The sequence below is a fragment of the Spermophilus citellus genome (assembly GCF_964194105.1).
Source record: "Spermophilus citellus genome assembly, chromosome: 8".
NCBI classification, from domain to species: domain Eukaryota; kingdom Metazoa; phylum Chordata; class Mammalia; order Rodentia; family Sciuridae; genus Spermophilus; species Spermophilus citellus.
In genome coordinates this window covers 40,908,857-40,923,395 of record NC_138189.1, presented here as the reverse complement: position 1 = coordinate 40,923,395, position 14,539 = coordinate 40,908,857, and the positions used below count along the sequence as shown (strand labels likewise).

Sequence of the window (14,539 nt, the reverse complement as noted above, 5' to 3'; positions counted from 1 at the left end):
CCTCCAAAGCCAGTAGGATTACAGGCATGCATCACCATGCCCGGCACCAAGGAAATTGTTAATAAGAAACAATTAATGGGGCTGGGGTTGTGGCTCAGTGGTGGAGTGCTTTGCCTACCACTTTTGAGGCACTGGGTTTGATCCTCAGCACCACACAAAATAAATAAATAAAGGTATTATGTTTATCTACAAAAAAAAAAAAAAAAAGAAAAAGAAACAATAAAAACATTCCAAACAAGAAACAAGTACCTTGTAAATACAAAGTAGCAAGTATATTTGTTATCCAACCAAAGTTAAAAGGTTCAAATTAAGGAAACATAATCATCAGATACAGATACTAGCCCTGAGAAATTAACATGGCAGCAGGTCAGAAATTCACCATATCAGGGCCTATCATCACCGGGTTGCAAAGCAAAGCATCCATCAACAGGTTGCAAGTAACAGACAGTAATACATGTACACTACTTTTTCATGTAAGCCCTATGAATTTAAACTAAAGTGCATTCCTGAAAAATAAAGCAGTGTTGGCAAAATGCTAATCTGTGTGAACAGGTAAGACTCATGCACCAACAGAAGCACTCCAAACTTACTGAAATACAACAGCAAGCAAAATGGCACCTAGAAATTTGGACTTTTAACAAGTTGCCTAAAGGATTCTCAAGTTCAAATAGGTTTGGAAAAAAGCAATTTTTTTATGTTATTTTTTAAACAGAATTTACACTTCTTGAATCTTGGTTAACTAAAGCATATCATTTAACATATAATCTCTTTTGTTAAGTTTTTGTATACTGAAATACAGTAATTTTTCTAAGGCTTACACTCGTAACTTACATTTCTTAAAACAGGTACAGAATTATTTTAAGAAGTCATGGCATTTTAATGACAGAAAGAGGAAAAAGAGGCTACTTTCCATTTCAGAAATAATAACATTTAAGAATACTAAAAAGAATATTTTACATAATTAATTGGAGATTAAAATTCAAAACACTTTTGACATTTTTTAAGGTATTGAAAAGAACCAAACAAATAATGAAAAAAGTACAGCCAAGCTGAACAACTGGCAGTCTGTTACTGAAGTTCTAATATTACTAGTCAATTTACTCATAGCTCATTTCATTTCACTCTTCCACTTGGAAACAAAGAAACTCTGCTTCCCCCAGAAATGTCATATGAAATTAATTATGGCACATACAATAAAGCTTTCATAAAAAGATCTTAACTCATATTTTTAAGATTAATATTGGGAAAATACAAATAATTTTAGATGAAAAAATACATGAAAATGTAATCATAATAGCATCCCAATTTTGCTTAGCAATAAGGAAGAGCTGTGCCAGAATGTGAAATGTGACATAATTTAGGTAATAGAATTATTGATTTTTTCCCAAAATTTTAATCAGGAATATATGTTGTTTATAATAAGGAAAAAGAAAAACCTTACTAAGAAAGACCCACAGATTATAAATTCTAAATGGAAAAGCTTTTGTAATAATTATAAGGGTGAGTAGTTCCACATTTTCAATCTCTTTCTAGAATGTAAAGCACCTAACACATAGCACAGTATTATGAATATTCATTAAATAAATTATTATACAGTTATACTCCCTCAGTTAAAATATAATTGATCTTCAAATACTAAACCTGTATGTTGCTGTTTTCATTTGCCCGTCGCCTTCCCTCTACTCGGCTAATAGTTATAGTCTGACCAATAACATCAATTGCTCCAGGTAATCTCCTGTAACATAAAAATTAGATCAACTCAGTTTCTCCTAATTATATATGTTTGAAAAATAATCAAAATATTAAGTGAAAAATAAAACTAAAACCTTTCGCAATACATTTTTAAAATAAAAACAGTGAAAGAATTTCACTGAATTAGCTCTCAATATCCAGCAATGACCATAATGTTATATTTTAACTACTTGTATAGCTTTACTTCTATTTTTTAAGTCTCCACCTGAATCATGTTCAAGAAACTGGATCAGATAGCAAATGCTAGACATATTTAATTAAAATTTGTTGAACAAATATCTTAATTCCATTAACACCAACTTTTAAAGTTCCCTTAAAAAGGTTTAAAAAGAAATAATGTTCATTTCAATACAACAGGATATTATCCCTAATAATAATATTCAAGCATTAGAAAAGCAGTTTTTCACTACCGATAATTTGCCTTTAGATAGAAAAATTCAAATACTTAAAAAGTCCACCCTATTTTTAGTTCTATTTACAATCCCTTTGAAATTTAAATAAATGAGTATATGAGAAAATAGTCTACCAGAAAACAATGCTGTCAATTTAATAGGAAAACCTAGTAAGTTAAATTTTTAAAAATAAAATGTTAAAAGCTATTGTATAGTTGAGGAACGACTCCATAAAAGTATATATGCTTATGTGCACATATAACTACATGACCAGTATAATTCTACATCATGTAAAACCAGAAGAATGAGAAGTTATACTCCATTTATGTATGATGTGTCAAAATGCATTCTACTGTCATGTATAACTAATTTGAACAAATTTTTTTAAAAAATATATATGTCTAAGACACAGAAATTACTTGCAGGAATAGGCAATGAGAAGTGAGTACAAAGTAGAGGAATTTCTCTTTCATCATTCAGTTCTCAACAATTCTACCTTTAAAACATTTTAGGAAAAGTGAAGCAATCAAAATACCATAGACCCTTCCAGTTACCAGGTTGGCTTCCTAAAATGATCAATAATAAACAGCAGCTATTATTTGCTGAATGCCTAACCTGTTACACCAAAACCTCACAAAAATCCTCAACTTAAAAATTATTGTACAGTTAGACATGATAAAGTTGGGGCTGAGAGTGAAGTCACCAAGTAATAATTAAATGGCAAAAGTAATTTTCAAACCTGAAATCTTTCAGATCTCAATGCCTAAGACCCTTTCCTTTGAGCTATATTACCTTCTAGTAAAATAATTCCCATTTGAGAAATTTAAAACTCTTCTGGAAATAATGGATCAGCAAAAGTCTATCTCAAGTGAACCTTAACACACTCCACAAATAATTTTTTAAAAATTTATTCTACTTTGTTATATATGACAGCAGAATGCATTTCAATTCATATTAAACATATATAGCATAATTTTTCATATCTCTGGTTGTACACAACATAAAAACACCATTTGGATCTTCATACATGTACTTAGAGTAATGATGTCCATCGCATTCCACTGCCTTTCCTACCCCAATGCCTGCTCCCTTCCCCTTTGCCCTATCTAGAGCTCATCCATTCCTCCCATGTTGTCCCTCTCATCCCTATTATGAATCAGCATACTTATATCAGAGAAATCATTTGGTATTTGGTTTTTTGGGATTGGCTTACTTCATTTAGCATTACATTCTACAACTCCATTCATTTACCTGCAAATGCCATGGTTTTATTCTCTTTTAATGCAGAGTAATATTCCATTGTGTACATATATACCACATTTTCTTTATCCATTCATCTACTGAAGGGCATCTAGGTTGGTTTCACAGTTTAGCTATACAAATAATTTTTTTACTCATAAAAATAAAGACACCCCTATTACTACAAGTATATAATGACACCTGAAATATCAAGTACATAGTCAATACCATCTCCTGCCAATTTTTTCCCTTCTCTACAATTTTAAATAAAAGTTTATAGTCTTTCTAATTTTATGCCTGGATCCCTAACTTCCTAGGTTCCCTTATGGTCTCAAAAGCCAAGAGTGAGTTCACTTAACTTATATGCTCCAATATAACTGGGGAACCATCCTAACATTCACATATAGGAAAATTCCAAGCACCTCCAAGATTTAAAAAAAAAAAAAAAAAAAAAAAAAGTTCTCCAATTTTTATCCTAAAACTTAAATTAAAACTCTATGCCTGCCACAACTTCCCATCAAAGTACACACCATCTGCTCTGATACATATACTTCTCAGATTCTAACATCCTACCCGATACAGGTATGCAGTGAGCCAGGATTTCCTTCATCATTTATTGTTGATACCTAGATTTCATTGTCAAAATTTGTATATTCACTATACTATTTCATTTCCTATTCTTTCCTGTTCCCAATTGCAGAATTTGTCCCCTTTCCATGTTTAAATTTATTTCTGTCAAGACCAAATTTTCCCAACTGTGTTTACATTTACAATTTAGATTGGAATTTCCCAAGTTGTTAAAAGCAATAAAAATCAAATCTAGACATAAGACTCTTAACTTTTCTGTTAAAGGGAAAGACTTCAATTAGCTGTCTTTTACCACCAATTTTTAAGGGCCTTAGGTTTTCAAAAAACCAGGAACACACAAGAATATTCATCTTAAAATTTGTCTTAAATATGATCAGAGAAATTCGCTTCCCCCCACCAGCTTTAAATGGCCTGATTACTAAAAATTCAAAATGGCAGATACTATTTCTAAAAGGATACAACTAAGAAAGCATTCTTAAGAAGTGTATATTCCTACAGGGAAGTTCAGAAAATTCCAATTTCCTACATTTTCATTAAGACCTCTTTGAACAGGCATTTTTACCATTCACAGATTTACCTTTAATTAATGATAAATGAAATTTACTTGCAAATGTCTTATGACAGGTACACAGCATATACTTAAGTTACCAAAAGCAAATAATATTTAACACAAATAATTTAAAAATTTGATATTCTTATGATGTTATACTTTGGAAAACAATATTGAGCTGTATTATTCCCATGAACATTTTCTCCCCCTTCCTAGTGCTAGGGATGAAATCCTGGGCATGCTAGACAAGACTTCTACCACTGAGGTATATAACCAGCCCTCTATGAAAGTTCTTGAAGGACAGCTTTTTATTTCATTGCATAAAAACATTTGGTAGAGCTTCAATATGAGGAAATCTAAGATGTACTTAAGATGTACTAAAGGTTGAACTGGAGTCTGCAAACTTGTTCAATAAGCTAGATAGCTAATGCCACTATAACAATTCTCTTCTCTATTTTTTTTTTTTAAAGATAGAGAGAGGAGAGAGAGAGAGAGAGAATTTTTAATATTTATTTTTTAGTTCTCCGTGGACACAACATCTTTGTTGGTATGTGGTGCTGAGGATCGAACCCGGGCCGCACGCATGCCAGGCGAGCGCGCTACCGCTTGAGCCACATCCCCAGCCCCAAATTCTCTTCTCTAAATTGAACTCAACCATCTAGTAAAATCTTAAGACAGAAACTAACTACATTGGATATAAAAGTCAAGTCTACGGTTTAAACAGGTAATGAAAGTTCACAAGAGTTTCTACCTTGCTTCACGGAACAGATGAATATGAAAATATCTCTAAAATTATAATGGAATTAAATTAAAATACCATATTTTGATGATTCTGATGTCTCAGAAAAAGTTTAAGGGCTGCTTGCAGAGATGCAACAAAAACTTTTAATAGAAAACTTGGGGCCAAGCAAAGACAGTAAAAATGTTAATTGCTAATCTTTTGCCATAATTTGATTTCTGAGCTACTTATTTTTAGCAATCAAAGCAAAGAACATCATTGATATAAAAAATCTTTAATGCACATAAGATAAAAAATCATTTCCTCTGAAGTTTGCTTTTGCTGGTAATAGCAGTATTTATTAAGCACTTACTGTTAGACAAACACTGTTCTATAAGGGTTTTACATATGTTTATTCCTCATAATAAATATTATTATTCCCATGTAGATGATAATAAGGAGAAAAACTTTGGTCTTTGAGTCCACTTAAGAGAAAGTATGAGAGTTGAAGAGTTTTTAAAAACATAGTGAGAAATACATTTTGCATGGCAATTCAGAACATAATGATAGTACATAAAACCTAAAGAAAGTTTCACGAGATAATGCTTACCATAAAGAAAATTAAAATCAACTCTAATTTAATGTTAATATTTATATATAAGAGGAAAAAAGCAAAATAAACAATATATTGGAAGAACCACCAAATTGATTTCATAACCTACTAATGGATTGTAACTCCATTCTCTGAAAAGCTCCGAAGTTTCCAACATTACAACAAAACAAAAGTAAATCTCAGAGCTATTTCTCAAAATGTTCCTCGATGCTATCTATACAAAGCATAACAATAAGAAGCAATTAAAATAAAAGCAAGCAAAACAATGTGGTCTGAGTATTTGTTCCTCTGAATGGTCAGGCTTATCTAAGGACTTAGTATGTTTTTGATAGCAAATGTTCCTAACTAGTACACATGGTTCTCTAAAAAGAATCAAGAGGCCCTGAACCTAAATAAATGCATGTGTATATATGTAAATTTCAAAGAGACCATAGTTTGCAGCAAAATTTCAAAAAGGTTATTACAGAATCGCTATTTTAAAAGAAAAGGATGAATCACATATTCTTATGGAAATCTATTTTTCTCATAATAGAGGAACTGAGTGGCAGACAGTACAGAGGTCTATTCTCTAGGGGAAAAACTAGAATGTGGTATTTTCATATTCCCAAGACAGATGCAATTGGCATGATGTCTAAATCAGATCATGTATTTAAAGATACGGCTGTACAGTTCTGCACAAAAATCAGTGTAACATCTTTTTAAGCTATTGTAGGAAAGAAATGAACCTTGAAAGACAAATAGGATGGATTTAGACATTGAGAAGCAAGGACATTTTAAATGGAGGGAAAAGCCTGAATTGGGGAAAATATTTTTATGTATAGGATTTCTTTTGGGCAAATATATTATTTAGCATCCTGCTTACAGCAGCATAATTCACCTGATAATGGTTACCAACCAAAAGACTTTCCAAAGAGGCAGAGAATATAAATTAAATGAAAAGCCCATAAAGAACTCAATGAGGCTATAAAATGCCATGCAAATGTCAGTTCATTATAGCTAAATCTATCATTTTACTTCAAAATCCAAAATGCCCAGCCAGCATTTGATCTTAATTTTTATGCCCAGCCAGAATTAAGTCTTCACATTAAAATGATTCTCAATTTGCCTGTACATCAGAATCATTCATCTGGGGAGCTTTTAAGAATCCTTATGCCCAAAATGAATTAAAAAGACACTTCTCAAATGAAGAAATACAAATGGCCAACAAATATATGGAAAAAAATTTAACATCATTAGCAATTAGGAAAATGCAAATTAATACTACCCTGAGATTTCATCTCACACCAATCAGAATGGTAGTCATCAAGAATAGAAATAATAATAAATGCTGAAAGGATGTGGAGAAAAAGGAACACTTTTTACACTGTTGGTGGCACTGTAAATTAGTACTACCACTATGGAAATCAGTATGGAGGTTTCTCAAGAGACTAGGCATGGGGCCACCATAATTAAGTCCCAACTATACCACTCCTCAGTATTTATCCTAAAGAATTAAAGTCATCATACTATAGTGATACATGCATACCCATGTTTATAGCAACACAATTCACAATAGCAACACTATGGAACCAGACTAGGTGTGTATCAACTGATGAATGAATAAAGAAAATATGGTGCGTATTTTATTAGCCATAAGAAAAATGAAATTATGTCATCTGTAGGAAAATGGATGGAACTAGAGACGACTATGCTAAGCGAAGTTAAGTCAAACCCAGAGGTCAAGGGTCTTATGTTTTCTCCGATATACATAAGCTGGGGAAGAAAAGGAAAAGAAAACTGGGAGCAGATCTCATGGAAAACAAAGGGAGATTTGAGGATGAAAGGAATTAAAGGGTAGGAAGTATTGACGCAAGGGGAGTGCTGGGGGTGATACTGGCCAAATTATATTGTTATATTGTGTGTATGTACACATATGTAACAGCAAAGCTCATCATTATGTACAACTATAATGCACCAATAAAATATGGAGAAGAAAAAAAAAAAAAGAAAGAACCATGATGCCCAGAGTGCACATCACACTATTTAAAACAAGTATCAATATTTTTTTTAAGGTCTAAGTATCAATACTTTTATAAGATCTCCCAAGTAATTCCAACAAACAAAGTGAAGACTACAGACTACAACATAAAGAACATGTTCAAAGAAGAGACCAACAGACATTTGATTTTCCTCTTGAAAAAATTTAGTTGTTGAAAATTAATATTTAATGCTTTACTGCTCAATAGAGTCATACTATCAAGGCCTATTAATTAACATAAGGTGAAACTCATTACATACTTTTTTTAATAATTTAATATTTTCTAGTGTTCAGATGGATTTATTAAACAAAAATCCTAACTAGAAAAATAACATACATCCAAAATACAAATCACAGAATTTAAAACATCTTCAAGGAGGTGTGATTTATTTCCTCTTAGCACCAATTTTAAAAGATATGGATAAAACCTGTGATCTACAGGTGTGGTATCAAATGCCTAGAATCTTAGCAACCTAGGAGGCTGAGGCAGCAGGATCAAAAATTCCTTACCAGCCAGGGAACTAAGTGGACCCTGTCTCAAAATAAAAACTAAAAAGGGATGGGAATGTAGCTCAGTGATAGTAGGTCCCAGGTTCTATCCACAGTACCCACTCCTCAGTATATATCCAAAAGATCTAAAATCGGCATACTACAGGGATACAATCACGTCCATGTTTACAACAGCACAATTCACAATAGCCAAGTAATGGAACCAACCTATGTTACCTTTGACAGAGGAACGAACAAGAAAACATGGTATATATACACAATAGAGTATTACTCAGCCATAAAGAAAAACATTGCAAATGAGGCATAAATTCAATTAACTTCATTTTTATGATGAGCCAAAAGGCTCTTTTGCATACTAAAATTGCAGTACCATGTTTCAGGTTCCATATACCCCTCTACAGTATGCCTTTCCCAACTCAGTATGCCCTTCCCCTTCTTCCAAAAAGCAATAATTTCCACGCTAATTTTCTGGGACCTGAATTAGTGAAATATTAAGTTACTTTTTAAGCTTTATTTACAACAAAACAAAAGGCCTTGAATGCTTAAAGATGAAATATGTTCAAAATTACTCACTGGAGGGCATAAAAGTGTTCATTAATGCAATCAAGTTTATTCATTTTTGTACAGAGTTTGCAATAAAGTTTTACCTGCAATATTTATGCTTAAATTCACACCTTTAAATTTATCACTGACAAGGAAAAATCACAGCTCTCCAGGAAACTTTTTATAAAATAACAAAGGCCTTCATACATCCAATCACATAAAATCTCATAAACTATAAATTATAGAAGCACGCAGAGTGCTCAAATACACTAAGGTCTGTCTCATTGACACATAAAATAGGTATTTAAGAACAGATGAAGAAGTGATTTTTTTAGACATAATCTGCATTAAACATCCAGTTTTATTACAAGTTTTGTGCTTGTTTATTATACAAGGTATAAGCAGGTTTTAATACATTAGTGATTCAACACTGAAAAGCAATTTTACCAATCCTCATTGAAGAATCTCAATCAGGTAAAAAGTATTCTGATACAGGAACATAAGCATTTTAAAAAAACCCAGAATTTGAAATTCATTATCTAAAAGAATTTGATACTATAAAATGGAAACAAGAAATAAACTGGATATTAGGATAGGTTACAGCCAACAATCAATGAATGAGTAATATATGAATTTTAATCTTCTGTTTACTAAAAGTGCTCCAATCTTCTAATTGGTTTTCTAAGTGTTACAAATTTGAATTTATGAAGCAAATTTAATAAAATGCCATTGTTATAGATACCAAATTAGCTTAAAGAATACTATTTAAGGGAGGGGAGGGGAGGGGGGATAGTGGAGAATGGGATAGACAGCAGAATACATCAGTCACTAGAAAGGCAATTTGTAAATCAATGGAAATGTAACTGATGTGACACAGCAATCTGTATACGGGGTAAAAATGGGAGTTCATAACCCACTTGAATCAATCTGTGAAATATGGTATATTAAGAACTATGTAATGTTTTGAACAACCAACAATAAAATAAAAAAAATTAAAAAAAAAAGAATACTATTTAAAATGTTTGAAAAACATTGTTATGCAAATTAAGAGTTATTAGTGTGAGGTAAGAAGTCCAAGGCTTCAAATATAGTAGCTTATTAAAAGAATTTCAACCTTCCGATTTAAGCAATGCCTCAAAGTCCACATTTCTCAATTACATTAAATATAAGAGCTGAGCTGGGGATAGTGGTGCACTCCTGTAATCCCAGTAACTTTGGAGGCTAAGGCAGGAGGATGTCAGGTTCAAGGCCACCTGCAGCAATATGGCAACTTAGGAAGACCTGGTTTCAAAATAAAAAATAAAAAGGGGGTCTAGGAACAGAGCTCTGTGGTACAACACTTGCTTAGCACATGTGAGGCCCTGGGTTCAATCCTCAGCACCACATAAAAATAAATTAAATAAAGGCAAGTGTCCAACTACAGCTAGAAAATATAAAATAAAAGGGGGGGGGGGGCTGAGCTGTGGCTCAGGGGTTAAGCACCCCTGGGTTCAATTCCCTGGCATTCCCCCGCCAAAAAAACACAACACATACACACATAAAACAGAAAAAACAAAAGCTGAAATCTAGCTTTCTATTTTAACATTAAGTGTGTGTGTATACTCATACAGTGTACACACTCTACATACACATGCACACACTTATACAATGCTTAAAAAGAGCTCTTACCTAGGGATTTTGGAATTTTCAAAAATACAAAAAAATGCACTGAAAATACAGTATTCACTTTCCTATTACATATATTTCCCAAGATAATCACAAAGTCAGAATGGAGAGGTGTTTTTTTTTGTTTCCAAAGTTTTGGTTTTTTTTTTAAAGGGGGAGAAGGGAGTGTGGAGGAAGTTTACATAGAGTAAGCACCGAGATGCATCATTTTCAGGTAGGAAAACCCAATATTCTCCCATAAACCAGCCATGTTGTTTCAAGAAATAAAATATTATATAAAAAATGAAATAAAATTTTTAAAATTCTAAGTAAATGACTGATATAAAAGAAATTTCAGATGTTCAAACAGTACAAAAAAATATAAACTTTAAAATTAAAAAATAATGGATTTAATGTATTTCTATGACACTTTGCCTACAAAGGATAACTTGCCTACAGTGAAGGGATTCTAACCCAGGGTTTGCTGTGAATTGGGGCAAATTCCCTAATTCCCAAGATCTTCTATTTCATCATAAACCAGGAAGTAACCAGAAAATAAAAAAATTTCAGGACCAAAGGAAGAAGCTTTCCAGATTACATAGTCTAGCCCCAATATTTTACACAGTGGTAATGAAGAAACAGAGACTTTAGAAACTCTACTTAATTCACACAGGAGTTACTGACAAAACTACATCTAAGATCCAAATCCAATACTTAGCCATGAGACAATTGTTAAGAAAATTTTATTCTTTATATACAAAGATGGCTCATTATCAATAGCATAATAATTTTATAATTAAAATTCTTATTGTCTAATTTAATGGGCTATTGATGTTACTGATCACTTTAAAGACAATTCCAAGTATTTCTCCATGCACTAAATAAAGTTAGTAACAGAGAAATTATATTAGTGAGTATTTAGCACTTTGGATTCCATAGAGATGACAAGTGTGAAAAAGTTCACGTCCACATTTGTTAAAGTTTCCTTTCCTTAAAACAGCTCTGGACATTTTTCATATCTAGTATATAATACATATGAAAAAAAGTACTGTTAAAATAAGATATATAAATTTTCATTCTTTAACCTGCTAAAGCAACACAGGTTAACACTACACTGAAAACACAAATAACACATTTTTATCTGTATTAGTTACTAAACTGTAGTTTTAATATTCTTTATAGAGTCAAATTATTTTTTACTGAGAGGAATACCTACTTTTGACAATGTCTAAGCTTATTCTCTCCGAACAGGAAATTCTATTAAAGTAAATTGACTAGAAATTCGTACAACTCATGGGAAATATATAATTAAGACTCCATAGAAAAAGAAATCTAAGAAGTCAAATTGTTTCTTCCCTTTGCTTATTTTAAGGTGTTATGAAACTCTAATTCAAAGCCATCATCATAAGATACAAAAATTACTTTAAAAAATAAGTTGTATAGAAAGAAAGTCAAAAAATTACAAATACCCTTATAATACCACAGTTATTTAAAACTTCTATGGTTATATTTGGAAGCTATCTTGGTCTTTATCCCATTTCAGGCATTGAAGCATAATATCTCTCAGGCTGGTTAATATTGGTCACGCATTTTCACATACTAACACAGTTGCTTCTCATTATATCCCTTAGGAATAAAGTTATACTTCTATTTCACAGGCTCAGAGAAATGATAATTTCTAAGATTGTATGTTTTGTAAATATAAAATTTAGAAAACAAACCAAAATTCTATGGAGGTAAGTCATCAAAGCATAACAATAAGGAAAATAGTACATACCAGGACAGACAGTAGACCCACTTAATGGAATAAGAGGTTTATGCACTATTGTTGGGTGTAAAAATTGAAAAGATTTTTAAGTGGAGTTAAATTTTACAGGCTCTAAATACTGTCTCAAAGGTTATATTTTACTCCATAGGTGGTAAAAAGCACCTGGGAATATTTTAACAGGATATTATATGAAAAAGAAGAGAGTAAAATATTTACTGACCACCCTTAAGTGTGGTTTAATACAATTTATTATGTATTATAAAAAGCCAGAAGGATGAGTGGCAAGATACATGCTAGGTCTTCATTAATAAGGTAACTAAAAAACCCTTAACTATACTCTAAAAAAGCATAATATGGGGGGTAAAAATATGGTAGACTAATCAAAATTTCTTATCTTACTAATGAGACAAAACAACACCGGTGATCTAAACATCAGGGAGTATCCAATGTTTAAAAATAGCCTTACCTTAGATCAGGTGATTCGGCCCTCCCATATCGATCCTGCCACTTCCCAACGCTTGAATTGGCTTTTCTGGAGGCAGTACTTGTCTGAGACTGAGAAGAGGTGCTGTTTCTGGTGAGATAAATTTTCTATGTTTTTTCTTACATATTGTTGTCTCTGACCCCCCTTGTACTGTTTCTTTCTTTTTTTCCTTTACATGATTTTGCTAAAGTTCTTTAACATGTTCCTATAGTATCATCCTTTTCAAGTCATATAAAATACCTGCTGTGGAACTAAGACTACTAGGGACATTTAAATACTAGTATTACCAATATATTATAAACTCAAGAATATTTTTAGAAATATTCAACATAGCATGATGTCAAAATGTAGAAATAAGAAAAGTACCAAGTGTTTGTTTCAGGTTAAAATAAATTATCAAAAAATAAATTTCCTTGACTATGAATGAATAACATTAATTTCTATAGTTTCACAAAATCTTATGCAAATTTTGGTATTTCCTTCCCTACATTTTTCAATAACAGATATAGGTATTGTTAGTGCAACCAGTTAAGAATAATACACTAATATATGTATTCAGAACCGATATACTAAATACATATATTTTATTAAAATTCCATTTCAAAGTAACGACTCTTTCACAGTAAAACTGCAAAGTTAATTTTATCCCCCAGTGACATACTCTATAAAAGTTCAGCTATTTACACTCTTGCCAGCCCTTTAAGAGTCTAATAAAATGCTCATGCAAAGAAACTAGCAAAATATATATGCTTACTTATGTAAAAAGAGACACAAGAACAAACCAGAAACAAAATGAAATGAAATCTCACAATAATAAAACAAGAATGACAAAGTCTTTATATACCTTTGGATATTCTTGTCTTTGAAGCTATTTTTAATATTTAACATAAGCAAAAAATAAAATTATCAGTAACCATGCAAAAAAAAAGAAATGCTAAAAGTGAAAACCTAGGGGCTGGGGCTATAGCTCAGCAGTAGCACACTTGCCTGGCATATGTGAGGCACTGGGTTCAATTCCCAGCACCACATATAAAAATAAATACAGAAAGGTCTATCAACAACTAAAAAAAAATTTTTTTAAAGTGAAAACATATATAATGAAACAAATTATATTTTAAACAACATAACCACTGAAGGAAATTTTTGAACGCAATACTTTTGACTATTCACCTTCAGTCTAAAAAAAAAAAAAGAAATGCAACCGAATCTTGAACTCTACCTATTGGGTTTGCTTTCTGTAATGTAAGTGTAGAGAAGTTATGAATCTATTTTAGGTGTACTTGAACATCAATCAAATGAATATTTATAAAGCTGCTGAGATCTAAGTTCTCTCTGTGAGAAAAGGGAGATGTAATACGGAATAGGTGAAGAGAAGAGAATTAGGAACTCTGGTGTTGAACTAAATGCAAAAGAAATATAATTTCAAGATTAAAATTTTGTAAAAAGAACATGCATACGGACAATTTCATATTGAAATTATTTTTTCCTGAGTACTGAAAAGGCCTGGAAATAATGGTTCTTCAGTACAATAAGCATAGCCAGCACTCTGGTCTTTGTTTTTAATTACCATTTCCCACTAAGAGGTAGAGAGTGCCTTCAATAAATGACTGCTTCTTGGGAAAAAGCAGGGAAAGTACAAGGTAAGCCTGGAACGTCTTAGTAATGACAAATAATAAAGAATTAAAAAAAAAAAAAAAGATGGTGACACATTAAAAAGTTAC

General features: G+C 31.8%; 1 protein-coding gene across 16 annotated transcripts in view; it reads right to left on the bottom strand.

The window, feature by feature from the left end:
* FIP1L1 (factor interacting with PAPOLA and CPSF1) overlaps window positions 1-14,539 on the bottom strand; it is a 69,384-nt gene that overhangs the window by 30,202 nt on the left and 24,643 nt on the right. For 8 of the 16 annotated variants that reach the window (XM_081303335.1, XM_081303344.1, XM_081303343.1 and 5 more), the window contains 2 exons: window positions 12,801-12,908; window positions 1,642-1,735 (listed from right to left, as the gene is read on the bottom strand). In XM_081303335.1, the coding sequence (XP_081159461.1) occupies window positions 1,642-1,735; window positions 12,801-12,908 (202 nt within the window). The remainder of the gene's footprint in view (window positions 1-1,641; window positions 1,736-12,800; window positions 12,909-14,539) is intronic. The other 8 variants (XM_081303348.1, XM_081303350.1, XM_081303338.1 and 5 more) reach the window with 1 other exon arrangement.